The following is a 27428-nucleotide window of genomic DNA, read 5'->3' as shown; positions in this document are numbered from 1 at the left end:
CAATATCATTATACGGTAGAAAAATAAATCAATGCGGTAAAATTCTTGCATTTTAGCAATTTAAGTTATTAATGAATTCGCATTCTGCTGGTCCGCTTCAGGTTTTGCGAGGGGCTAAAGTCCAATTTACATACACCACATGGAAATTGGCAAGAGACTAATGAAGAAAACGAATTAAATTAGCAGCTAAATTACCAGGCGCGCAGCAATCAGCAGAAAGTAACAATTTATTCGACTATTTGTCGTGCGAGTTGTTTAATTAGGCGTTCGCTAAATGAATGCAGCGTGTGTCGAAGGGAATGCAAACTTCTGCATACATTTTGCTAACTACAAAAATGTAATAATTTTTATGAAGAAAACACAAAACAAGTAGTATAACATCAAATATAGAATATATATATATTTACGAAAAGATCGTATAAAAAATAAATGCATGAATTAGTCTGTCAGATTGAAAAGTCCATATCAAAATATTGCCACGTTCCGTAAAGTCGCTAATAAAGTCGTTTACTTGTACTCGTTGTTCAACTGGCGTCCAATTAGCCAGCGTCTAATCTCAGAGGTTCCAGCGCCAATCTCATACAGTTTGGCATCACGTAAAATGCGTCCAGTGGGATTCTCATTGATATAACCGTTGCCGCCAAGAATCTGAATGGCATCCAAAGCCACCTGGGTTGCCTTCTCCGCACAGTACAAGATCACGCCGGCACAATCCTTGCTACTGCGTACGCCCGAATCACTGGATCTGGCCACAGCATACAGATAGCTGCGACAAGCGCTCAATGTGGTGTACATATCGGCCATCTTGCCCTGAATAAGCTGAAACTCGCCAATCAAGGTGTTCATCTGCTTGCGTTGATGGGCATAATCGAAGGCCACGTCGCAGGCAGCCTGCATAAGGCCAACTGGACCAGCAGCCAAAACGAGACGCTCATAATCCAGACCGGACATCAAAACGTAGACGCCCTTGTTCTCTTGTCCCAGTATATTCTTCGCCGGCACTTTGAGGTCCTGGAAGACCAGTTCACAGGTGCTGCTCCCACGCATGCCGAGTTTATCCAGCTTCTGGGCAACGCTAAATCCCTCCCAGTCAGTTTCCACGATGAAAGCAGTAATGCCGTGTTTGCCGGGAACACCGCTACCACCAGTTCTGGCATACACAATCAAGGTCTGGGCATCGGAGCCATTAGTAATCCAGAACTTGGTTCCATTTAGCACATAGTAATCGCCCTTTCGCTCTGCGCGCAACTTCATGGAGACGACATCGGAGCCAGAACCTGGCTCTGACATGGCAAGGCCACCGATATGCTCGCCACTGCAGAGCTTAGGCAAGTACTTGGCCTTTTGCTCAGGTGTGCCGTTCTTGGTCAGTTGATTAATGCACAGATTAGAATGGGCGCCATACGACAGTGCAACACCACCAGCCGCTCTGTTTGTGTAACATGCAAATTGCGAATGTATAATTAATATATGCGTACTTTAAGTGGATCAAGTTTGAGCTTCACCTGGATATTTCCTCCATAATTATGCAATGATCCAAATAGCTACCGCCAGTGCCTCCGTATTCCGGTTCCGCCGTAATGCCTAGGAAGCCTAATTCACCCATTTTGCGCCAGAACGACCGAAGATCCCTGTGGAAAGTATATCTTTTAAATATTTGCTTCGCTTATTACGTAATGGAGTCTCACTTGAAGTTATCCAGCTTGTCGATCTCCTTAGCATGTGGTGCCAGTTCTTTTTGAAAGAAGTTGAATGCGATTTCCCTCAGCTTCTGGCGGTCCTCATCCATACCAAACATCGCATCGTTGATGGGATAGTGCGATAGCGTACGACTCCATTGCGATGCTGCTGCTGTGGTTGTTCCACCTCGTTGCAGCAAACTGGTGCAAGCTTTCCCCACAAAACGAAACGCCATTTCGATATTAGAACACTACGACAAAAGATTGCAAATTATCTAACCAGCGATCAGCTGTCAATGAGAGGGCTGCCCTATCGATGGCGCAACAGGTGCTGACCAAGTGGCAACGCTGGCGCGATCACAATTGTGTTATCGAAATGGATATATCGATAATCAACGATTTAACGTAACGTATTAATGAAAATTTCAGTTATAAACGTAATTGCTATAGTTTGAATTGGCTTTCACGATAAAACGTTATTTAATTGCATATTTGAATTGCGAAAATGTTACTTAGCGTGTTCAACAACCGTATGCTCAGTGCGCATGACTCAACAATGGCGAACGGCTTGAGTGACAATGCAATGGGTTGTGCTTTTGCCGTGCGGCGACCGCATCCTCGACGACGAAAAATGCCGACATCAACAACAACAACAATAGCGACATCGGCAAGCACAACAATTGGAATGAGAATTGAACGCAGCGATAAACAAAAACAGCGTCAGTGCTATGGGCTCCTGTAATGGGAATTAAAAAAGCCAGACAGACCCATCAAATCAGTCCTGTTGTTGCCCGCGGAGAGCGTGAACGTCAGAGCGTTGTGTGTGTGTGTGTTGTTGTTGTATACGTTGTGCGTAGTGCTTGTCCTTGTTGCCGTTGTTGTTGTTGATATGTTCAAGTGGAAAGGATTTTCGTTTGCCAGCAGCTGCTTGCCACACAAAATCCGTATAATAAATTGTCAAGTGGCACTCGGCTCCACGTGAAGTGCATAACGTGTGCAGCGAAACGCTGGGAGAGAAAGCAAGCATACTACAATCAATAAGAAGTGAGCAGAGCATATGAAATATGCATCAAGCATTTTAGACAATTCGGCAGGCAAATCGATAAACGGCAAAACACCCAATCATCATCTAACAACGGGACAGGCGGGGCAGAAAGAGTGTAATAACAGTAACAGTAATGATTAAGTTGCCTGCACACACGTGTACGCGGCGTTCGATTAACGGCAGCCCAACAAGGCTGGCGCATAAGTCGTTTGTCGGCTCGTCTATATATCCTGTCAATCAACTTTACTTGTGCGCTCTCGCTAAGGACACAGTTCTTGTATTGTAGGTACAATCCCCGACTCCAGTTGATAACAATAGTTGCCGTTGTTGTTTTTTTTTCCTGTTTTTTTTTTATTGTGTCACGTTCCTTCGACTGAAGCTATTGTTATCCCTATTGTTGTTGTTGTTGTTGCTAGCACGCTTTTATATGTGTTGCCATGTTGCTGTAATTACTGGCTCAGCAAACTCACTTCATAGCGCCCATCCCACAATTCAAGTCACGCACACTATCATCATCAAAGGTCAAATATCAATGTACCCAACGACGAACGGGACATATGCACATTAATATTACAAATAATTGTTGAAGAATTTATTAAAAATTACTTAAAGTGCGATTGCAGTGCTGGTGGCCAAGGTCGCGCCACGGGTCGCATGATTGATATGCGTGTCGTATGCGTAACCTGAGCTAGCGCAGCGCACTTAATTAGCCAGCTACTGCGACGTGAACCATTAGAGTGAGCGCCAGAGTGAGTGAGTGAGAGAAAGAGAGAGGGAGAGAAGCACTTAAATGCCGACTGGCTATAAACAGATTCCCCAACTCACTGTCAGTGCCGCGTCGCTGCATTCTTGAGATGTTTCTTTGCCGCGCTTTGCTTAATGCCAAGTGGAATGAACTTGATGAGCAGCAGCAGCAGCAGCAAGCAATCACAGCCGCAGCCAGCGCACACAGCAACTTGACCTACCACTTCAGCATCAGCTAGTGCACACACAATGGGACGACTGATGAGGCACCACCCTGTGAGCTCTGTGCTGATGTAGTGCCGACAATTGAACTTTGTCTTTAGGCTTTGCTATGTTATGGCTCATTCTCCCTTTTGCTGCCACCCTCTTGACGTAAACATGTCTGACATGCAAAACATGCAGTTTGCCCAGACTTAAAACTTGTACAAACTTATGATGAACTTTTGCGCCTGGATCATAGAGCAGCAGATACATTTGCGGCTGCTTTAATTAAGCATTTATTGTGGCCCGTTTTTTATTACGTTTGCCATTTGGCAGGCAACCAAATGAAGCGCTTACATCTCGAACAATGGTCTAAATTTATACGCGTTGCGTTGATAAGCCAAATGCATTTTCCAAAGTAATAAAATGGCAAAAAAATAAAGCGCACACGACTCGCGAGTCTGTATAGAAATATATAAAAGCCAATTACAATTGTGGCGAACGCGAGAGCTGGCATAAAAAAATATACTATGCATATAGTACGTATCTATCCAAACGAGCGTGTGACCCAGCACCGCCAGTGACAGTCCAAAAAGTAAAAGCTCTCTAGCCAGCCAGCTAGTCAGCTAGCCAGCGAGTCAGTGGGCAGTGTCGCCAGAGTCGCCACTCAGTCATTTAGCCATTAGTCGCGCTCGGCACGGCAAACGATCGACGACAATCGACGGCGACGACCACGACGACGACAACGACGCATGGACGCGGCGGACTTCCGTGCGCGATTTTCATTCAATTTTCAACTCATTTGAGTTCTAAATACTTGACAAACACAAGCGCAAAAAAAAAACGAACCCTACACACCACATTAAACGACAGAGCGCGCCGGCAACTTCTCAACGGCGCTGCCAAAACAGCAGTTGACGAGCAAACGAGCAACAGCAACAGTTGAAGCAGCAGCAGCAACCACGACAGCAGCAGCAGCGGCAGCTGACGGCGGGCAGCAGCTCGATAAAAATCATATACAACAAAAAAGTTAGTTACTAACTGGTAAACGTTAGAAGTAGAATATGCCGGGTCGTCACGTAATGCAAATTAATAATATACTGAAGCATATCAAGTATACGTTCGCAAAAAAAAAAATAAAATATAATAACTCGAATATACTTTTTTTTATATGAAAACCTTTTGCGAAACGCAAGTAAAAAAGTGTCTGTGTTGGTGTCAAAAAAATTAAATCACCGCATTAAAAATAACTTGAGAAAATCTTAAATTTAAATATATAAACATATATTTATATATACGTGAAAATATATGTGTTATTTCGTGTGTGTATTGCAGATGGATATAGATAGATATATATCTGTGATTTCAGAACGCGCCAAGTAATCAAAGCGACAAAAAAAAAGCAGAAAAAGAGTGTGCGGGTGTGCGAAAGTTTGTGTGTGTGTGTTGCCAAATGTCACTTGTGGCGACTGTGCGTCATTCAGTGCATGCGTGTGTGTGCGAACATAAAACATAGATATATTATATATATTTATTTCATTTACGCGCGTGTCTTTTGTAGCTCTCAAAGTTAATATACAAACGGCCGACAAATGGAGTCCAACAACAACAACAATAACAATGGCAACGGTAAACGCGGCAAAAAAGGACGCAAAGCGCGTAACGCAGCCTCACAACATCATCCCTGGGACGAAGGTAGGCAGCATGCCCCACCCCCGACAAAAAATATGAATGATTACTTTACGCAGGCATTGCGCATACGCCGCGTGGGCGAGCGAACAACAGTACTGCTAGAGACCACAAACGAGTGTTTCTCATAAAACAGATAGATATAGAATATTATTACTTATTATAATTAGATTCGTCTTTCACTAAATAGTATATTACTTATTATAATAATGATTGGTCTTTCACTGAACTGCGTTGCTCACAAATTTGAACGACAGCCAAAATGTCTCAGGCTTGAGTTGGCGCCGCAAGTGCATCGCATTTCTTCTTCGAAATATTCAATCGAAATTTCAACGGCAGTTGAATGGATTATTGCCTGATTAAACTATGCATTTATGTAAAGATCTTTCCATTCTGAGCTGCAGTGGGGCGATCGTTTATTAAGATAGCTGCAATTTATTTCCAATATCTGACAGATTTCCACTTTCAGGTTATTTTGGAGTTTATGAATAACTCTTGGCATTTGTTTAGACTGAAGTCAGAAGGTTAAGGGGTGTGGCAACATCTTCTCAACATCTCCCATGAGCGTGTGTCGCGCCATGGGAACTGACAAACGGGTTTCATTGTTTGCCTTTGTGTGTTGTGAATTTGCCGTTACATCAATCAAAATTCAAATGAGCTAGAAAAATGAATGTGATCTATGTATGTGCTTGGCCCGTTCGTTCGCCAACGAAAGTGAAAAGCAGCCGCAACAAATTGTTTGTGTGTGTTGTGTTGTTTGCCACAAGCGTCGACGTTGATAAAGAAGCAACGACGCAGAAAACTGCAGCGTTCTGATTGCCACTTGAAGTGAGATAGGAAAACAGCTGTACTATGTATTGTATATGGACTTCCATAGTGTGAGTGGGATCGACTTGAAGACAAATTGCAGTGCAAACTCTGGCCAAAGCACGTAGACCAGCTGAGACAAGCGTCATATGAGCTCACACATTTTGCGGCATATGACCACAGACTGTAGTAACTCTTATCTTATCGCAAATATTCTAGTACAAACATGAGCCCTATCTATTTGCCAGACTTTGAGATAAGATATGCCGAGTAGTATTGAAATATTTGGTTCATGTTGCGCAATGCTTAACAAGCGCTATTTTCGATAGTGACGTTTTTGACAGGGGAAAGCCTTAAGTTTTAGATATGATTTAATGCCGCAGCTTATTTCACCAATTAATTAAAAGAAGACAAAGAAATTCAAAAGACCTCAAGCTGAGTGACAGCTTATAACTATCAGATATTCATCGCGAAGTCACAAAGGAATACTTTAGTTTGTTTATTTTTATTGATGACTGATTAGATATGGCAGGGAAACAATTGCATTTTATAATTATTTATATGCCCCATTGAGCACAAGTACAAAGATCAACAGAGGCGCAAGTGCAATTTATTTATAATACTATTAATTTTATTAATAGAAAAACCTTAGCTGATACAAAGTGACTTTGACTTTGAATGTCTTCACGTGACTCTTTGACTTCTGTTGACGGTGGCAAAAGCTCTAAAGAAGAGTTTCTTATCTTAGTCGAATTTAATGTTAAGAACTTTGCCAAACACAAGAAAATTAAACACTATTTATAGAAGAAGCGATTGATATTCAATTGAATTCTCAACTGAAAGAAATTAAACATTGTTAGAGTGTCACAACTTTAAAGAAAAAGTTCGAAATAGTTAACTGAAAATTTTCCATAGCAAAAGTATCTTCTTCCAAGTCTTAAATGACACTAACTGGCACAAATGAAATGAAAATATTCGCCTTTCTCAAGTGCAAATTCAAAAGTAACATTGTTAAAAGAAGAGTCTTTAATATAGAAATTCACATTCCCATTAGCTGTGTACGAAACTACGCTCAAAGCTAATTCAACGTTAACCAAAAACGAAAAAAAAAAATGTGCTAAAATCTCTGGGGCATTGTAATGCTTCTAATCAACTCAGCATTGATTAGCAGCCAACAAAAAGATGACTCAGGTGGGAGAAGATCGTTCACTATGAACGGGACAACTGCGAGCAAAAAAATGAAAAAGAAACGAGCAAAGAATCAATAAGAGACTCCGACTAATGGACATTTGATTGATTTGCAATTAGCATCAAATTACAGAGGGTCGCATCACATGAGTCGATTGATTATCTAAAGCCCCCAAAAAAACTCAAACTATTGACCTAATTGCAGGAGCAGAAAGTGGAGAAGCAGCAGCAGCATCTGTGACACCAACAGCAACAACAATGAGACGCAGTGTCTGCACGGGGGCAGCATTAACACGATTTCTGGTTTGCATGGCACCTGTGATTGGTATAATAGCAGCAACGTTTTTATATTTTCTGGGTTCTGGCTGTATTGTCTCTCGCATTCGCATTCGCATTCGTATTCTTGTTCACTTCCATTCATGAAATACTAATACGTGTTGCTGGCAACATTGCGTGTAGCGTGTTTACAAACATTTTGCAACCGAGAGATAACAGAAAAGAGAGCGAAGAATGATTTTTGCCTGCTCCATGGCATCGCATTTGGGCCATCAACAACATAAAATATTGTATTTATGTGCTACGTTTACTTGTCATTGAATGCATTATATACACATCTATATCCGTTCACATACACATTTATTTATACACATTCAGTGTGTGTTGTCTTTGGCGTTTACTTTAGTATTCGTCGTGATTTTCATCTACATACATATGTGCTGAATACTCGGCGTATACGTTATATTCGCTGCTTGTTTGATTTTTGAATTTTCATATTACGTCTCGTTTCCTCCGCCGTTTTTTTGTCGTCGTCGTCGTCAAAGTTGTCGTTGTCAATTGTCGTCGCGTGTTTTTCTTGTTGTTTTTATTATTTTCAGTTTGGAACTAATCGTCAAAAATATGACGTAAATAGAGGAAAACATTCACATCTGTATACTTTTACATACATCCTCTGTGGGTGTGTGTGTGTGCAAGAGTTCTTTCGCTTGCCCTGAACTATATTTATAGGTACATAAATTAAGAATGCCAACAAGTCCAGTCAAGGTCAGCACATATTGTTCAAGCATTCGTTTAGCCATAAAGCGACCATTAAAATGCACTAAAATATAATTTAAGAATTGTCTTAACTCGTTGAGAAACAAAGTGCAAACAAGTTACAGCAAAACCAAAAAACGCGAAATAAGTGAAAATTACAATAATTAAGCAGCACAATACAGTCGAGAACGAGACGAGAGACTCTCGAAACCGTTGTAATTGCAATTGTGTCACGAAAAATTTATTTTCAAACAAGCAAAAACCGTACGCCGGTCATTGTCTGGTCTGCTCTGGTCTGGGCACCGGGCCGGCCACATAACGCATACGCAATGTGTGCCAGTTTGAGATCAACACCTCTCGCAGTGCTCGCTCGCTGCTCCAATTCCTGTTGAATAATGAATAAGCCAAGCGGCTGAGTGAATAATGATTGATGCGACTCAAGAACTCGCTAAAGTTCTGTCTGCCTTCTTTTATATTTTGGCAATTCAATTCGTATCGAATTTGAATCGAAGCCTTGATAGCGCCCTGTGCGTTATGCTTAAATGATTCTAAATATAACGACAAAAAAGAGGTTTACCCAGCTGAGGCAAAGACGACCTTGGCTTGTTCGCTCGCCGGCACATGCAACCAGTGGCGAAAGTGCCAGCCAGCTAGCCAGTCAGCCAGCTAGCTGCATTCGCGTATATGCAAAATGCGTTCGGCTTGGCCTGGTCTCTGTGCCTCCCGCTCTCTACTTGCTCTTGCCTCTCTGTCTTGCCCATGGAGCTGCGCATCTGTTAGAGCGAAAACGGCAATGTTAATGACAACGTCAAACGTCGTCGACGTCGTTGTCGCTCACGTTGCCGTTTGTCGTTTTCGACATCGACGCTTTGCTTGTTTTGTTATTATTTTCTTTTTTTTTTGCGCTGGGCCGTAGTATTCCAAGCGCGATTAGACGTCGAACATGTGAAGCTTCGAGAGGCTGTCGCTGAAACGCCTAGTTAATTTTATTATTTTAGTTTTGTTTTAATTAATTTATTCATGTTTTTTTGTTGTTCCTAATTCTATTGATTATGGTTTATATTTTTCTCAGTGTCGTTGGCAATTATGGTGAGTTATTTCTGTCGTTGAAGCCGGCTTCTCTCCATCGATTCGTATTCGCAATGTTACGCAACTCAGAACGTAACGTAATCAATCCGACAATCATTTTTTTGGGCAAACTCAAAGTACGACAAGGGCGAGTGCGAGTGTAATTACATGGCTCGACATGGGACATGAACTATTTTTAGAGTTGTTATTATGCGCACGTGTTATGTATACGCCACGTTGTACTACACGAATTAAATGATTGCCTTCTTGGGAGGGCTCAAAAAGAAAGAAAGAAAAGAAAAACAGGAAAACAACAGAAACTGACACTCGTTGCGCTCTTGAACTTGTCTAGCACATTTGCATTGACTTGTGAAACACAAATCATTCCGTGTTGGCCCTGGGAAAAATGTCAATTTTCATGCTTGAGCAAGTTCCTCAAAGAAAGAGCAATCCAGCAATCTAGCAATACAACAATCCAACAATCTGTAGCTTTAGGTGGCGACCATGTAAGTCAAGCATGTCTGATTCGCTCGAATTGTGTTGAAAACTTATTTAGAGATGAGAAACCCACAAATAGATGCTGATTTCAAAGTCTCTAGTACTTATATTCAAAACGAATATATATAAATTTAAAAAGTATTTCCACAAACACCCTTAGTGATATCATAGACAACAAAAACGTGAAGTAAGCTATGCAAATAGCCAAAGTAAAAGTGAAGTCATGCCTACTTGACTTCGCAAATCAATCAGCGACAAAATGTGCAAATCAAATAAATGCTTTTGAGCAACTTAGAAAAATATTAGCGAAATAAAGCTGATGCCATGCTGATGCCTTGGCTATATATCATCAGCGTATTTATATCGTATATCGCATAGTATGCAACGAATCATTTGAAATAATTATTCACTCTCTACGTCACAATGGCACCCACCGACAACCCATCGCAGCAGCAAAATATTGTGTGTTGTGTATATAGTATATACAATATACTATATATGAGCGCCTCTATCTCTGGCTCTCGCTGATGTGTGGCCCCATTCATACGTACGAATCGAAAGGCGTAACGAAACAATTTAATTTCGTGGATCTCTAATTTTATGTGATTACGTTAGACATAATTACAAACAGAGGCAATTACACAGTGAGCACTGTAAGTAAGACTATCAGCTACTTATAGACAACCGAAAACAAAACATAAAATTTATATAGACAGCAACAATTGGGCACCCAGCACACTGAAAGGGATAAATAGGGCATATGGGAATGCAGAAGAAACTAGAGAAGCTTGAAAAGATTTTTGCATTCCGCAGGAAATTAATAAATTTCTTGACATGTTGCCAATAAAATAATATACTTATTTGATTTCCATCATAAAATGTTTATGCATAAAGCCAGTCGACTTTCGCAGGGTATCTAAATGTAGAGCATGGTCAGCAGGTTGGGAGCACAAACAAAAAACAGAAAAAAATGTTAACTATAATTGTGTGTTTAAAAATTAAACACAAATTTGTTTACGAGCGAACGTTGCTTGTTGCTTGATTTTTCCAGTTGTTGTAATTGTTTTGTCTGCAGCAAGTTCTTTAACGCGGCCAAAACCAAAACAAAAAGCGCAGCAATAACAGCAACAACAACAAGAACCACAACTACTGCAAAGGCGAAACAACAGGCAAAAAGCCAAATTCGAAATGAGCGCAAAATGAAAAACTAAAACTAAGGCAAAGGCAAAGAGCAAAAGCAGAACAAGACAAAAATTTGAAAAGCCAAATGTTGTTAAGTATTGTTGTAGCATTTTTGTAGAAACCCCAAGCAAACAGTAGAGCGTAAATCTAAACTGTTCAGTTTTCAGTTTTGTTCAGTTCAGTTCTGTGTTGGGTTGGGGCCTCTCTGGGGCTTTTCACTTGACGCCAGTTGGCCCCGGACAATTTCAGTGCACGGCTCGCGTACGCGCAAGTGCAAAAGAAATAAAATAGAAATATTTCAACTACATTTCAATTTCGATCAATTTTTATTTGTGAATCAACTTTTTGAAAAAAAAAAAAAAAACAAACGAAAAACGAACTATAAAAACGAAACATTTTGATCAACTGCTAGTTGAACAATTGTGGTAAGGAATAAAGTTTATATTAGTGTGCAAGGTATTTCGATGGATTTCGTAATTGCAACATTTTCGAACATCGTTTTCGAATCCTCATCCAATTCATATCTCTCGCACATTTCTCGTGTTCTTCGTGTGTCTGTTGTGACGCGTCTTATGTAATTGTCATTGTGTTGCAGAAACTGTTGACTGTCTGTTTGTCAGTATTTCGCAAATTCGAAAAAATGCTGCGAAAATGTCTTGTTATTTTTAGCACCTGTTCTCTGCTTCTCTCACCATTGGCATTGCAAGTAATTTGTGTTTGTTTTTATCCCCTTCTCCCGCCACGCAGTGTCGCTACCTGGCGCTGGAACTGGCCCCACTGAGCAGCCGACCATACTACTGATCAACGGCATCAACGACGATCCTCAACAGCAACAACAACAACAGCAGCAGCAGCAGGAGAAACAGAAACAGTTTGCCAAGACAGCGCTGAAGCTTGAGTTGGATAATAACAACGATAGCGAGTCAGCGAGTAGTCTGCCCAATCCCACACAGAGTCACGTGCCCACGACACCGGGTGGATCACATCTGCTCGACTTGGAATCTCACCTCATCGAGGACGTTAACGCGGAGCAGAGCGGCGTGGGCATCAATGAGCTGCCGCCCATAGAACAGGAGCTGCAGCAGGGAACATCAAAAGTAGAGGCAGACGGAGCAGCGCATGTTATCGAGGTAGAACCGGCGGGTGCCAAGACCAAGCAGCCAGTTGAGACTCTCGCACCGTCGCATCAAATAGCCGAGGTAGACGAGACGGCAACCAAAACAACAACGACAACGGCTGCAGAAGTCGAAGTAGACGTAGACGTAGAAGCAGAAGTAGCGGAGCAAGTGCGTCAGACTGCCGAGCAGCTGGTGAATGAAATTGAACGTGAACTAATCGAGAGCCTAAGCAAAGATGTAGAACAGGCCAAGGCAGAGCAGGATAAAGAGCTCAAGGGAGAACTCAACGAACTCAACTCGCTTACCAAACAGGTGGACGCTCAGCTGAATGAGCTGACGAGCATCCTCAAGAGTAAGCCACAGTCGGAGATTATTGTTGAGCAGCTAAACTGGGAGCCAAAACCAAAGGTCGAACTAAAACTGGTTGAGGTGCCACTTCCCAAGTCCGAGGCAGAGGAGCAGGAGCGCAAGGACTTCATTGATTCACTGCCACAGATCGAACAGGATCGCCTCTCTACAGACACGGATGCGGATGCCAAGCGACTGTCGGCGGACTGCAAGCGCGAGTATTACCAGTCCCTGAAGAAGTATCTGCTGCAGGGTAGTCAGGATAAACCACCAGTGCCTTTGCAAACCTATCGCTGGGAGGATCTCCGACGAGCTAAGGATCGCGTAAGTCCTCAATTTTTGCTCTGTTGAATATGATTATAATTGCACGCATTCCTTTTCTCAGGGTGGCTATCCCTGGACACATCTCTACAAGCGACCTTTGGGACCCGATGAGGAACCCGAGATTGTGCTTCTGCTACGCAAATCGCAGGAGCTGCGCTTCAAGTCCGAGTCCCCTAAGTCCCTGAAGAAGGTGCGCTACGACGAGCAAGTCTTGGTCAAGGAGACTGAACGCTACATACAGGATCTGTCGGAGGACGAAATACCTACGCACACAGACGACAGCAGTGACGAATCTTCCGACTCTGACAGCGACTCGGAGCGTGATCAGCACAACGAAGACGCCATCAGTGAGTGCATTTCTTGCGTCTCCGATTCAGTGCTCGCAGTTGGCGGTCGCGCCAAGCCAAGGAAGACAAATCGTCTGGCCCAAATTCGTGATATCATCCGACGACGACGCAGTGGACGCACACAGGACGACGCTCAGTCGCTGCCCGGCAACTCGGCGAATCCCAGCAGACAGAACAGTTTACACGAACTAGCTCCACCGCCAGGACCGTTAGTCCCAACTCCTGGGAGCACAGAGAAACCCCCAAAGAAGTCCAAGCAAAGTTTCGACATTATGAAGAAGCTAAAGAGCTTGGCGGAACGCCAAAAGAAGCGTTTGAATATCAAGCGCATAACGCTCAAGAAGGACGACAAGATTGTTCTAGGCGAGCAGCAAAAGATCATGAAGCTTAAGGCTTCACCAAAATCGAAGCGCGGTGAAATTCCACATTTCATTGAGAAACAGGACTCGGATGATATACTCGAGCTGGTCGAATACGATGAATCACCGTGCAGAAAACGCAACAAGGAGGAGGATCAAGAAGAGCTACCCAGCACGAGTGCAGCAAGCGTGCCGCAGCCAGACGAAATCATTGAGCTGCCCGTGGAACAGACCAAGACTGAAGCAAGCACACCCGCTCTAGAAGTCACAGAGCCTGATGCAGAGCCTGTGGAGGCTGCAGAATCTGCAGCCGCTGTTGAGGTTGTATCAGAGCCTGTGGAGCAGTCTTCAGAGGTCGAATCACCTCCTAAGAAGACTCCAAGGCTGCGTCGCGAACATGTCTATGAGGAAATAGGCCAAGGTGAACCTCAGCCCCTCATGGAATTGGATTCCCTCAAGAAGTCGTTGATGCGTCAAGACAATCTTGCCGCTGATGATATCGCGGCAGCTAAGCCAGTGCCTTTGGATCGCATGGGTAGCAGCGAGGAGGATCAGGTGGCTGCAGCTGCCGCTGAGAAAGCAAACAGCTCCTTGTTGGCTCCGATTTCATCCATAGACTCCACTTCTTCGGACGAGGATCGTGCACGTCTTGCGCAGCTCTCGCCAGTCGTGGAGGAGAGCGATGAACCCACTGAAGTGTCCGAATTGCGCCCAGTACTAAAGAAGGAAGCATCTCCTGCACCGTCTGATAAAAAAGTGACCTTCTCCCACGTCGAGGATGAGGCCGAACCACATCGGGAGGATATTGACCTGCCCGAAGAAGTGCTGGAAGCGGTCACGAATGCGGCCAAATCGAAGAGCGATAGGTAAGTGTAAAAGCAATCGCAGATCAGCAATGCTGATCCTAATACCAAGCATGACACTAACACAGAGCACAAACACAACACTGCCCATTTGACGCGGCTTGTTGCCTCATCATCCTCGTCTTGCAGAAACTCTAACCTTATTGACTTGCTTTTGAAATTGTTACTAACCCTCCTGCCGGGCGACAGCAAAGGCAACGGCAACGAGAAGCGGTGGCGATGGCGTCTGCGCCCCCAACGAAAGCCCTACTATCAAGACTACTACTACACAGATAACAACACCATCACAACCACTGCACCCAATCGCACTCGTAAGCACACAGTCTCGGTTGCCACTTGGACGCTTTGTTGCTGCCGCAGCAATGGCGCCACTAACAATTATTGGTAATCAAACATAAATATGGGTAAAGGTTTAACCTGGAGACGGCTCTTTAGGTGATCTGTCATGATATAGACCCAAGGTAAGACCCTATCACATAAATGGCAATTGTGCTCGTCTGTAAGCGTCTACTTGTCCACTTTAAATGCGGTGTTGGTAACTCACAAATTCATTGGTGAACGTCAAAGGGAAAGATAAAGCTCTCAGGGAAACTAGTTCAATGAACTCCGTAAAGTTCTTGTTTGGTTGTGCTTTTTAGCAAGCGAATTAGAAATGTTATTTGCAATTACACTGCATAACAAAGAATATACATGTAAAAAATTCCAAGTTCGAATATCATCTTTGGAAATAGTAAAAATTACTACATTCTTTAATGAATTTTCACTTGTGAAAAAGAATAAAATATGTTGCTGTTGTTAAAAAGTTTTTTCCTAGATCTTCAATAGGAGTTCAAAAAATAAACCTACATAACATATTATAGTATGTATGAAATCAGGTTAAATGGAAAAACATTCTATAAAGTCGAATTACTTAGTTAATTAACTAAATTGACAGTTTTATGAATCTAGTGCAATTAATAAACTTTGTTTTAAGCCAAGTTATGTAATTACACCAGTAAATAAATGTTGAAATATTACTCAGCACATAAACTTGTTATCTGTAGCTAGAACATTGTAGTTGTTGAATATGGTGAGCGAAAGAATTTATCAAATCTGGTGTGAAATTATTGTGACAATATTGTAATAATATGTTTGACATGGGTTGGGTTAAAATGCTAATTGTTAGAACTAACTTGACATCCTATAACTTGGTAAAAGGGAAAAGTACTTTTGCAATGTTTGGCATTGTGTCAAGTGTTCATTTTGTTAACTAGTGTAAGCGTTGTAGTGGCCTGAACTCAACTGATCTAAAATGAAACGCTTTAAAGGTCAACGAATGACAAGAAGATAATTTCCGGCAGCCAGCGACGCACTGCCCAAAATAGAACCACTAAGTGCAGCCATAGCCATAGGCTAAGCACGATCAACAATTGTTGTTACTCCTGTTTTGCTGCTCGAACCGATCTCAATTATGAACAAGCAGCGACGTCGCAGCCGACGCCACAGTTGGCATCGCTGTCGACGCAGCATTGGACTGCGGCAACCATGCAAAATATATAGAAACAACAAGGAAACCAATACAAATGCAGAACAAATACATGTCACCACTGTCGGTGTACATTTATGTGCATGTGTCTTTCTGTGTGTGCGTGTGCCTTTTGCTAATTTTAAAAGAACAACATTTTCATCTTTCGAAAAATTTCGTAAAATTTGTGTCGCGCAAAATTGAACCAAAAGCTCTCAGTCCTGGCCGAAAATCGCAACGATGTAGACACGCTCGCGCTCTACTACGACAATCGGGGGCCTCACAAGTGTAATCGTAGATCCAATCAAAGGAATCGATAACGCACAAAATCGATAACGAGAATTAGACAACAATATCAAGCTGAGCTGCATGCAAATTTTTGTTAGCGGTTAAATCCCATTACTAAACCACTGAGCAAAGGGTGGAAAGGGAAAAAGCTCTAGAAAAATTTTTGGTAGTGCGAAAAAGAAAAATTAAAAAAAAAGAAAAGCAAATTAAATTCAATGTCCAATCGCGAAGACGACGGCGGCGGCTGCTTTGGTGATGCTTAAAAATAGCCAGCGATCTCTCGACAAAAACGACAACGAAACTAAAACGAACAAAAGCGAAAAGACAAACCACAAAAACAATAACAACAAATACGTATATAGCGAGTCAGTCGGATACGGATTACGGACCAGGGCCAAGTAAATAGGCATCAGCTGCTGATCATCATCATCATCGGCATCATCATCGTCGTCTGATTCAGTTCTGCCTATTTGTTTTGGCCATGCTCAACTCACGTCGCTCGGCCTCGGTGGGAGCGCTGCCCGCCGAGAAAAAGCACTTTGTATCGCGCGTTGAGAGTGCAAGTGGCGCTTCCTTGGATGTGCGGTGCGCCTGTCAGTTCTTTCAATGCGATTCACTGCTACCGGAGCGTGTCAATCCCGTGGACTCCAGACCCGGCTCCCGACAGAGTCATCATTGCGATGAGCACTTTCCTGTCGATGAACTATCGTTGCACAGCTTCGAGGTAGTCAGTCATGCAGATGTTGCTCCCTCTGTGGACCTAAGCTACATGGAACGCTTTCCGGAGCTGGAGCAGACGGCCAAGACACGTGGTCTGGTCGTGCGTAGCATCTCGGATGCTACGGAGCCCGGTGCAGAGTTGCCGGGCAGCCATGGTGGCCTTTTGGCCGGACGAAGGCGTCAGCTCTCGATGGGAGGAGTGTCTTCGGGAAGTGTAGGACGTTTTGGGGACACCTATTCAATGCGCAGTGGTACTTCACTACGTCGTATCTCTGCTGGCAACTCCAAGACGGATTTATATTGTGCAGACATCAACATACCATCAACGATGGGTCGCGCAACAGGTGGACAACGTTCGGCGAGCGTCAGTCGTCGCACTTCCAATGCGGATCTATTTCAGGCGAGCATTGTACCAGGTTCAATGCTGCCACCACAGCTGAATCTCATTGCTGCCACGCCCCTGCCCGGAATGGGAGACTTGCCACCACAATTTGGATCCCATCAGCCATCGCCAGCACCATCGAATCAAGACTTTCGCAATGCTAAGCCGCCATTATCGCCGGATTACATGCGTCCAAGTGCGGCCAACAAGGAGAATCAACAGCCTGAAGATACGTTGCCCCAGAATCGTCCGATTGATGTCTCGCGCTTTGCTGGCGATGCAGTGCGTCCCACGTCGCTCTACGAGTCTGACATGAAACCGTTGCTGAGTCCTTATCAGCCCACAGTTACACCAATTGATCCTTTGGCGGAGACAGTCGCCGAGCTGGAGCAAATTGCCCAGGAGCACAATATTGTCAACATAAGGGATAACATTCAAACGCAGACCAGAAGACCTCCATCAATTGCCAGTGAGTTGAGCGCCAAACCTCTACAGGTGGATGAGTTGACCAAGATTGAAATCATCAGTGAATTGCCTGTGGTGGACATCGAGGCCATGGTACAAATTGAGGAACAAAAGGCCGTAGAACATCGTAGTCGAAGTCCTCGACCAGCCAGGCGTCCTAAATCTCCGCCAGCTCCACCTCCTGTTATGTCCACACTGCAGCTACCTTCGAGTCGTCCCTCTAGTCCTACTCCAACTACTTCTGCTGTTAGCTCTCCAGCTCAAATGCTCAAGCGACAGCACACTCCGGAGCGCCAGCTTTCGCCGGAACGTCCCACCAAGTGGCAGCCTATGATAGTGTCTCCTCCAGCTACAATTGCCGGGGCCATTACCATGCCAGCAGATATACCGGAAGTTAAGAGTGCCTCCTATACCTCACGTTTCAAGTCTATGTTCTCATCAAAGGCTCAGGACTCAACACGTCAAAAGTCCCCATCTCCCAAACGTTCTCGTACACCTTCTCCTTTGATGGAGAGATCACACTCTCCATACCGGGAGAAATCACCCTCTCCCAGCAAGATGCTTTCTGTGTTTACCAAGAGCAAGCCGCAGCCCATGTCGATTGTGAGCAGCACAGCGAATGTGATGAAGCGCCAGGAAGCAGAACCACTATCTGTGCGTGTGACGGAGACCTTCTCTTTGAAGGTTGATGATATGGATCAATATAGTGCACGCCCAGCGAAACCACCGGCACCGCCACCACATGCGCAGACGATGTACAGCAGTCGTGAGGATTTTGCCGCCTCCGAACGCGCCTCCGTCGACATCAGCGAAGCCTTTGCGCCAGTTGTAGTGTCCTCTGTTCCCAGAGGAACAATAAGTAGCATAGGCGCCCCTAGTAGTAGTTTCATGGCGGGCAATAGAAATCTATACTCCAGTGAGATTGAGATGCCCAGCATCTGGTCGCAAAGCGACTCCGAATTTCGCAGCTCGGCCAGCAAGGATCCATCCGTGATTAGTCACGGCAGTCGCCCCCTAATCTCAGTTCCCATTCAAATTTCCGACAGTCATATTTATCGACCGTTGCGTGCACCATCAGAGCAACGTGGCTATGGGTTGCAAAGCAAGTCATCATTTGGGGAGTCACAGCGCACACAGTCGCAAGATCGTAACAGTCGCCTGACGGGATCGCAAGATCAGCTGCTGTTTGGGTCATCGGCGGCCCGCATGACAAAGACGGTTAGTTTTAATTTTGATGAGCGTAAATCGCGTCTCGCGGATTTCGAGTCTAATTCGCCCCTAACCCAAAAGCAAAACGAACACCAAGACTTCCTCGAGCGGACATATTTCTCTCGGTAAGCAAACAGCTACCCCCAGGTCGATAACCGTTACCTGATACCCTTACTCCGAACACACATCTATCTCCCACGACATCTCTCCAATGACTTGGAGTCCAAGTAGGGTGGCGGCTTCTCTAACCTTGGCTTGCAACAAACAGCTATAAAGGCCCACACACAATACGATCAACTCACATTTTCTGTTGCAAATTTAGTCTTAACTGTTGCAGTAATATCATTTTGTTTTTCTTTTTGCAGTGATCATGACTACGAGCCTGTGGGCGTGTCGCCGGCACCAGAAATGGATACACTGCCGGCGACGACATCCGCCCAGAATGGCAGCAGCCTCCAGCAGCAGCCACCGTCGCAGCCCATGGATATTGATATTGATATTGACTTCAGCTCAACGGGAACCACACCACGCACTGAATCTCGCACAGACTATGAAATCCACACCAGCCAAGTGGATTCGAGCGCCCTCGAGGAACTTCCTCTGCAACCGGAGAATCGCAAGAAGAGTTTTATGGCATCAGCACAGGATCGCACCAAGAAAATGCAAGATGGAATTCGCAATCAAGCGGGCAAGCTGCGCACCAAGCTACGCACACAACAAAAACCGAAGCCTGTCTCGGGCAGTCCCAAGGCCAAGGAACGCCGCCGCTTTGCTCCGGAGTTCTCCAAGATCAAAATGCCCGAAATTAAGCGACCAGATATGTCCAAATTTAAAGATTTAAAACGTCCTGAGTTCACCAAGTTTAACAAGCCGGACATGTCCAAGTTTAAGCTACCTGAGAAGTTCTCAACTCTGAAGCTGCGACGCAGCAAAAGCTTTAAGGAGAATGAGACTGAGATGCCCGAAGAATCCACGGAATCACCAGCAACAACAGCAGATGCAGCCCCTGCTCCACAAAAGAAGAAGTTCGAGTTCAACTTCGGTACCTATCCGAGGGCTTTCCGCAAGAAGAAACCTGTGGAGGAACCTCTTCCCCCCATGGAATCCTCGTTGGGTACAGAGCGTCAGAGTCTAAGTGTTATACCAAGCACAGAAACTCAGCCATCACAGACATCGACGAGCTCCCCACAAGGTGATCGAGGTCCGGGCCCAGTGCGATCCCGCTGGGCGGATAAATTCTCCGATGTCAGCTACAATGACAGCGAAGGATCACGCTACAGACGCTACGGTAGTGAACTGGAGAGTTTCGATCGAGAATCCTCGCTAGAACGACGCATGAAAGAAGACTTGGAGGAGGACACAGCAAGCGAGGCGGTGCCACAAACCGATATGGGTATCTTAGGAGGCGTTGCTGATAGCAAACAGTTTGCCGAATTCGATGAGGAAAATCGTGCCATACACGAGATCTCTAGCCAGAGGACACGTGAGTTTAAACGCAGACCCATGGTGCATCAAGACTCGGATCTGCGTTCCGAGGATAGTCGCGATGCCGAAGGCTGGACCGAGAAGGACATACAAAAGAATAAACTATTGCGCAAGGCCGAACTGGATGCGGAAGCCAGCTATTATAAGTACCACGATCGCCAGGATGCCCAGTCCACAGCCAGTTCCGGCAAGAAGGTCGTCATGGAGCAAATCGACGATGATGAGTTCTTCTTGCGCAAGCGCGGCATTTCCGAAGACAACATTCAGTTGCGTCAGTATATTAGCGATGCCATTCGGGAGGGTTACGAGGTGCCCAATGCACTGCAACATGTTGGTTATTCCCACTCCCACCCGATGGAGCAGCAAGAGTACGGTGACTACGATGTGCCTCCACCAAAGCCACGGCGACTCCATCGCAACTATCGCCCGGACTTTGAGGATTCGCAAGAGTTTCAGCGCAGCGAATATGGCGATGATTTGTCCATGTCCCAGAATGGCAGCGACTTCCTGCCCAAGCGTCCGCTGCGCAAGGCACGCAGTCGCAGCAAGTACTCCATAGAGGGCAGCCAGGATATTCCTATGGCCGATGGCAGCAGCAGCATTCAGTACTTTGACGACGATGAGGAATATTTGCGACCTCCCATGCACGAACAGCAGCAGCAACAGGCAGTTGTCGACCCTCAAGAGGCGGTCAATAATCTGAAGTTTGCTGACGGTATAGCGTCAGAGGTGTCACCCCCACAACCACAACCTCGACCACAGGCACCAAGACGCCAAAAGAAACGCACACGTGAAGAGAAATCGCAGGAAAAAGATGCGGACTCGTTCATTAATGGTTTTGGTGGTAGATCAGTATCGAACACCTTTTTTGCAGCCACAGGAAGATGTAAGTGGTTTTAAATATAATTTTTACGATTATCTAAATTTGATTCCAATATTTCACTCTATTTATCCTTTTTTCAATCTTGAGGCAAATTTTTAGGTTGAATGTATAGCTTTTTTTGTATTAATGTAATTAACAATGATCGCTTATCTCTTCCAACTCCTTAGGTAATTGTTTATCGCACTGAGCACGAATATCATCATCATATACCGCTAGCCACGCCCGATAGGTTTACGGATGCGACCTCAGCACGCACAGAGCGCTCCGAGGACGAACGCACCTCTCGTGGTGCCGAATCACTGAGCCTGGATGCGCACCGATCAATTCCACGAGCAGAGAGCAAGGAAAAGTTTGTCATCGATATGCTGGAAAGTGATGGGTAAGTTAAGAGGTCGCATTAGGGGTCTCGCTCTGTCTCTTTTCTCTTCGTTGTGCTCAAATGCTTGGTGTTGCGCTCTCTGCTTTCCACACACTTTAGCTATGCCGTAGTGCGCAAGGAACCAGTGCCCAAGCCGACGCCGCCAGCACGTCGCAAGAAATTCGCCCGCTCCCCTGGTGAAAGATTCGCCACATTGCCGAGCATACGGGGATCTCGAGGCTCCCCGCCACCAGCTCGGCCTCCGCCTCCAGAGCAGTATACGCCCAGTGAGGATTCACCACTGGTGCCGCGACGCCGTTCCGCTGGCAATCTGGAAGAGTTGCCCAGCAGTCACATTCACTCGACAACTGCTCAAGTGCTACTCAAGTCAAAGTAAGAATTCGCCGCCTGCCGTTGCTTGTTGCGTTGTCTCCAATTTTGAGTTGCGACTTTTATGCGATCCTGTTTCTTTATCTTGAACTGTCTCGAATGCATTTTGTTATCAAGTTGCTTTACTTTTCGTTGTTAAGTTGTAGGCTTAAGACGCCCTAAGTTAAGACCCAGCTACCAAGATACTACTTAACATAATACACCCTAGACACTTAGACACAAACAAATAAAAACATAATCCTTAAAACACACAGTTGCACTTCCAAGCTTTTATTTGCCAATTTTTGTTTTTGCCCAGCCTTTGCTTGCCGCAGACCACGTCCAAGTATCTAATGCTCCTTAAAACCCTATTCCCTAGTTACGCGACATTGCCGGCCGCGCTGCCGTCACGACAGCAGCTCCAGGAGGAGGAGGATGACTACGAGGAACCCGGCGAACTGCTGCGCCCCGACTCGCCACGCTCAAATCTGCAGTCGGGTGAAGTCATTAACAAAATGAAGTTCCGCCCATTGCCACCGCCACCGCGTCCACCACGCGAACGTCGCTCCGCTCGGGGAGGCACCCTGGAAAGCTACGAGGACAGCGAACGCATTGCCAGCTCATCCAATGCTGATAGTATGGATCAGGGCGAGTTTGAAGTAGAGGTGTCTACCCAAACGGATCCGTTACCTGATGATTTTGTGTGTGAAGAATTTGAGATAACCGATGATATGAAGGTCATTGAACCACGTCGTTCCTTGGGTTCGGGTGGCAAGACAACGTTGGAGGATTTGCTGCGCAGTGTGCAGTCACAAGAACCAGATGAGGTGGATGGTGCACGTGTGCTTACCGAAGACGAACAGCTGGCCAAGGGATTGGCACGTTTCCGTGACGCAAACCAAAGAAGCATGTCCGAACGTTCTCGTGCATCTTCGCAGGCAGATCGCTCCAAGTCGCTGAGTCGTCCACAGACGCCATCATCGGCGGTGATCATTGAGCGCCGTGTGCCTACACCCAGTCTCAGCACTGGAGAAGCCGATGACACTGTGCAGGCTTCTCTTATAGTGCGTCCCATTAGCACCGCTGATCTGGAGGATGACGAGCTTCGTCGCGAAGAGGAAGAACTCCGACGCGAAGGACTGCTTTCTGATAGCTCGGTGCAAAGCAAGTCTGATGTGGAAACAGCTGGCGAAGAGGAGGAGCATGGTGAGATTGCATTCAGCGATTATGCTGCCAGCTCCGCGGACTTAGATGCAGCTGTGGAACAGCTGCAGCAGGCACATCTTGAAAGCGACTACGACAGCAAGCTGGAGGACGATGAAGTGGAACGCACACTACGTGACAGCGAGTACGAAGAAGACGAAGAAACTGGAAAGTACTCGGACCAGTATGACGAAGAGGACACTAAAGAGAATCAAGAACGCATCGACCAAGAGCTGGATGAAGCTTTGGAAAAGGAACTACAAGAGGAAATGGAAAAGATGCTCAAAGAGTACCGTAAAACAGAAGTCATCGAGGAGCAACCACTGTCTGAAACAGAGTTGCAACAATCTGAGGGTGAGCAGGCACTGTCTGAAGTGGAGCAAGCACTCTCCGAAGTCGAGCAGGCACCATCTGAAGTGGAGCAACTCTCTGAAGTGGACCATCCGCTTTCCGAAGTGGAACAAACTCTCTCTGAAGTGGAGCAAGCTCCCTCTGAATTGGAGCAACCTCTATCTGAGGATGAACACACATTGCCTGTCGTGGAATCACCACAAGCAGTCGAGGAACCCATCATTACCAAAGCTGTCAGCAGCAAACCGATCGAAGCCGAAGTCAGCCTCAAATTCGTAGCCACATTACCCACCGAGCCCGCTATCGACTACAGTCAGACTGAGGAGGAAGTAGAGGCAACTCCACTACCGCCACCGCGTCGTAAATCCACCACTGTGCTAGAGCCCACCTCAAGCCACACACTGACCATAGCAGAGCAAATCTCACGCGAAGTGACACCTGTTCAATCGCTGCAATCCGCACCAGCTGACCAAGAAGCTCAGTTGCCCAGTCACCTCAAGGAACTGGAGGTAGAGCGTCTGCGTGTGCATGCACTGCAAGCTGGACAAATACAAGTCTCGCAGTTGCATGGAGCCCAAGTCAGCGCCGATGAACTGGCTTGCAAATCGGGACAACTGGTAGTGCAAAACATTGAATTGCCACCAGGATTCATCGATGACATTGTGGAACGCGTTAAGGAGCAGCGACCATCGCTACTGACCACCGAGACACAGACGAGTCGTCAGCCCAGCAGTGAACCCGCTACAAGTGACGTGGAGCCACCCGTCAAGCCGCCACGTCAGGTCAAGGGCATGGAATCGTCGCAAACTGCTGTCTCCCAATCCAATCTGGATGAGCAGACACAAACAGAAGCTGCACTACTGCCCTTGCCACCACCACCAGCTGTGTATCCCAGCGTAGAGTATTTGCAATCGTTGGCTCCTTTGGCCTTTTACAATTTGCAACGCAGCGGCGAAGCAGAGCAAGCGGAAGCAGCCGCATCTGCAACCGCTCCAGCACGCGCTTCCAGCATAGAGCGCAAGCAACCACATAAGTGCCGACGTCGTCATGTGCAGGAGCACCTGGACTCTGGCGACTCTGAATTCGAAGAGCAACTGGTGGAACGACCACGATCGCGTTCAAGACGCTCGCGCACACGCAGCGCCACACAGCCACTCGAGGAGTACGACGAGGATCAGCCCAAGACGGTGGTGCAGGCAGGCAGACAGTTCATCTCAGCCTGCAGCTTGGAGCTGGTCAGCATCATCAATCAGCTGACGAACTTTGTGCGTGGCGACACCATGGAACCGGCTCAGCAGCACCAACAGCCTCGCAACATATCCGCACTCATGATGCTCTTCATTTTGATCACGTTCGGTGTGCTCGTCTTTTTGTTGACGGGCCGCCAGGTGCATACACATCATTGGGACTACTTCAATCCGCCAGGCAACGAAGGCAGGCAAACGTGAAACGGGAAACATTATTTTTGGAACATCAGTACCGCTGAGTTTTGATTGATGGGATGCCAAACGATGATGATGATGCTTGGAGCATATGCAGGCAAGCAGACAGGCAGCAGTTTTGCATTTTGGAGCGAATTTGAAACGAATTTAAAAGCGGCCCGACGTGGACCGCTCGAAACCAAAGGCCTTAACCTTAATGATATATAACTAAAAACATACTAACAAAATACACACAACAATCTATACTTTAGGCAGAATACGAAATGGGCGGCGAAAGGAGGCGTTGCCATTGCTACTAGTCACAGACACACAGTCATAAAACAAAGTCATAACAAACAATTCAATCGAACAAAAGATATCCCAAGTTCAATTCAGTTCAGTCATCATCAATCGCTGCATTAAAGAAGTATCTTGTAGTACTATACATCAATATCCAAATACATTTTACATCAGTACCAACAACGATAACAACAACAATAGTAAGAACAGCAGCAAAGATTGTGTATTATGTACTTAAAAATTAAGTAAAAGTTAATGTCATTTCTTGGCAACTTATTTATGAATTTTGTATTTTAATGATACAAAAAATAATGTTTTGCTCATTTTTCTACTGCATAAGCGACGTTATATATTTTTGAGAATCAAATGAAGAAATGAAGCAAGTCAATTGTTGTTTAATTAAGACCTGGCATAGAAGGTAACATACAAACTATATATATTGGAGATCAATTGTTTTCAATCTGCACGAATTGATGATGCAATCGTTTAATTTTCGTTTTATTAGCCATAATTCATTTGAACCACAAGTACTTAGCGAAAAGAGATGGTCAACGTATGTAAGTACATTATATATACTTATAGAAGCGTATTTTCAATAAAGCAACAATCTATTTAAATACGATCGTGTTCGGTGTGTTTCACTATTTTTAATATAAAAGGATATGAGAAAAAAAAAACTTACCAATTTGAGGAAGAAATCATGGGAAAATAAAGTAGATGCAATGAATGAAATCATGATGACAAAATAGTTGAAATGATGCATAATGGTTGAAATGATGATAAAGTGTTCGTTTAAGTATCCCTAACTACAGATGTGTTTAAAGTCTAATGTGTTTACGCAAAGAAATCCTCATCGTATTGAACCATTTGCCGTAAATCCTTGTGGCTGCCCTTTTGTGATTTACTAGCAGCTGCAAGAAACAAATTGAAATAAATAGAAAACGCCAAAATAAGTACATATTGACTGTTTACCAATGGAGGACCACACGGCAGAGGAGGAAGCATCGTTGATGGGTTCAATTTGTGGTTGGCGACGCGCCAGTTGCACTTGCAAAACAATGCCATTAACGCTCTTGCCATGCATCTCAGCAATAGCTCGATCCGCTGATTCTGGCTTGGCGAACGAAACAAAACCGCGACTCTTCTCAATTTCCATGGAGACATTCACAATGGTGCCGTAGTCATTGAAGGTTTTCTTGAGGAATTCCTCGGTGACCTTGTTGCCAGACACAAAGATTGTGTTGCCAGCACGTGGTTTCTCAGGCTGTGCTGTGTCCAAGGTTGCCTTTTCCGTCAAGCCGCGTTCCTCTCGATCCCGTTCCGTTGCAAAATGCTGATATAAATTTTGACGGCGCGGTTCCTCTTTTATTATTTCGCTAATTATCGTTTCTTGAGCCACATCGTTTTGGGTCGACGAGAAGGGTTGGTAGGCGGCCACGGTTGTCTCCGATGTGGAGCGTTTGGCTCTTTCTTGACCTTTCGGGCGCTTGAATGAAGTTTGATCCTGTTTCGTTTGTTGCTTTTGAATAGCGGGAATGGCGCCACTCTTGATGAGCTTTCGAGCCACTTCTCGTGCATCTCGCGCATCTGTTGGTCGCTTTAATGTTAATGCACTCTCGGGCTCTTGCTTGGGTGCTTTGTGCGCTTGTAATGCCTTTTTCTATAAATCCAATATCAAACACGAAATTATAACGAAAAGGCGGCAAATGACATTTGGCAAACCTTTTTTTTTAATTTCTGATACTTGGCTTGCAGCATCTGCTCCTCCTCCGTCAGATTGGTTGGAAAGTGTATGTACACCATTTCAAATAGTTCTTATTTGATATTTGCACTAATTTTCTTTGTAAGTAAAATAATTCACAAGTAAAACCTAATAGTAAACGAACGCATTCTTGATAGTGGTGGAAAAAAATCGATAGACAACGGTTAGAGGTTGAGAAACATCGATGATTCTAGTTTCTACATCATAGTAACTATCGGAGTTTTTCATATACATAA

The 27428-nt window shown here is 45.0% G+C and overlaps 3 protein-coding genes across 3 annotated transcripts; 1 reads left to right on the top strand and 2 right to left on the bottom strand.

The window, feature by feature from the left end:
- Nucleotides 1-370: 370 nt before the first annotated feature.
- On the bottom strand, nucleotides 371-26244 carry LOC133844862 (isovaleryl-CoA dehydrogenase, mitochondrial). Its single transcript, XM_062279137.1, has 4 exons — nucleotides 26113-26244; nucleotides 1689-1930; nucleotides 1506-1631; nucleotides 371-1429 (listed from the first exon to the last, which is right to left on the bottom strand). The coding sequence occupies exons 1-4, from the start codon at nucleotides 26191-26193 to the stop codon at nucleotides 508-510; spliced, it is 1371 nt and encodes a 456-aa protein (XP_062135121.1). The 5' UTR covers nucleotides 26194-26244; the 3' UTR covers nucleotides 371-507.
- LOC133844861 (uncharacterized) lies at nucleotides 4351-26047 on the top strand. Its single transcript, XM_062279136.1, is given in 10 exon segments — nucleotides 4351-4698; nucleotides 5231-5364; nucleotides 7559-7678; nucleotides 11881-12923; nucleotides 12985-14495; nucleotides 19426-21409; nucleotides 21411-21431; nucleotides 21596-21807; nucleotides 21907-22179; nucleotides 22535-26047. Coding segments are annotated over 9 exon segments (7890 nt in total). The 5' UTR covers nucleotides 4351-4698; nucleotides 5231-5261; the 3' UTR covers nucleotides 25158-26047.
- Nucleotides 25187-27344, bottom strand: LOC133844863 (negative elongation factor E). The gene is made up of 3 exons (XM_062279138.1): nucleotides 27153-27344; nucleotides 26403-27090; nucleotides 25187-26341 (listed from the first exon to the last, which is right to left on the bottom strand). Exons 1-3 carry the CDS (start codon nucleotides 27231-27233, stop codon nucleotides 26265-26267), a joined length of 846 nt encoding a protein of 281 aa, XP_062135122.1. The 5' UTR covers nucleotides 27234-27344; the 3' UTR covers nucleotides 25187-26264.
- Nucleotides 27345-27428: the final 84 nt, after the last annotated feature.

This window comes from Drosophila sulfurigaster, chromosome 3, assembly GCF_023558435.1.
Source record: "Drosophila sulfurigaster albostrigata strain 15112-1811.04 chromosome 3, ASM2355843v2, whole genome shotgun sequence".
Classification (NCBI taxonomy): Eukaryota; Metazoa; Arthropoda; class Insecta; order Diptera; family Drosophilidae; genus Drosophila; species Drosophila sulfurigaster.
This window is presented reverse-complemented; position numbering and strand designations above follow the sequence as displayed.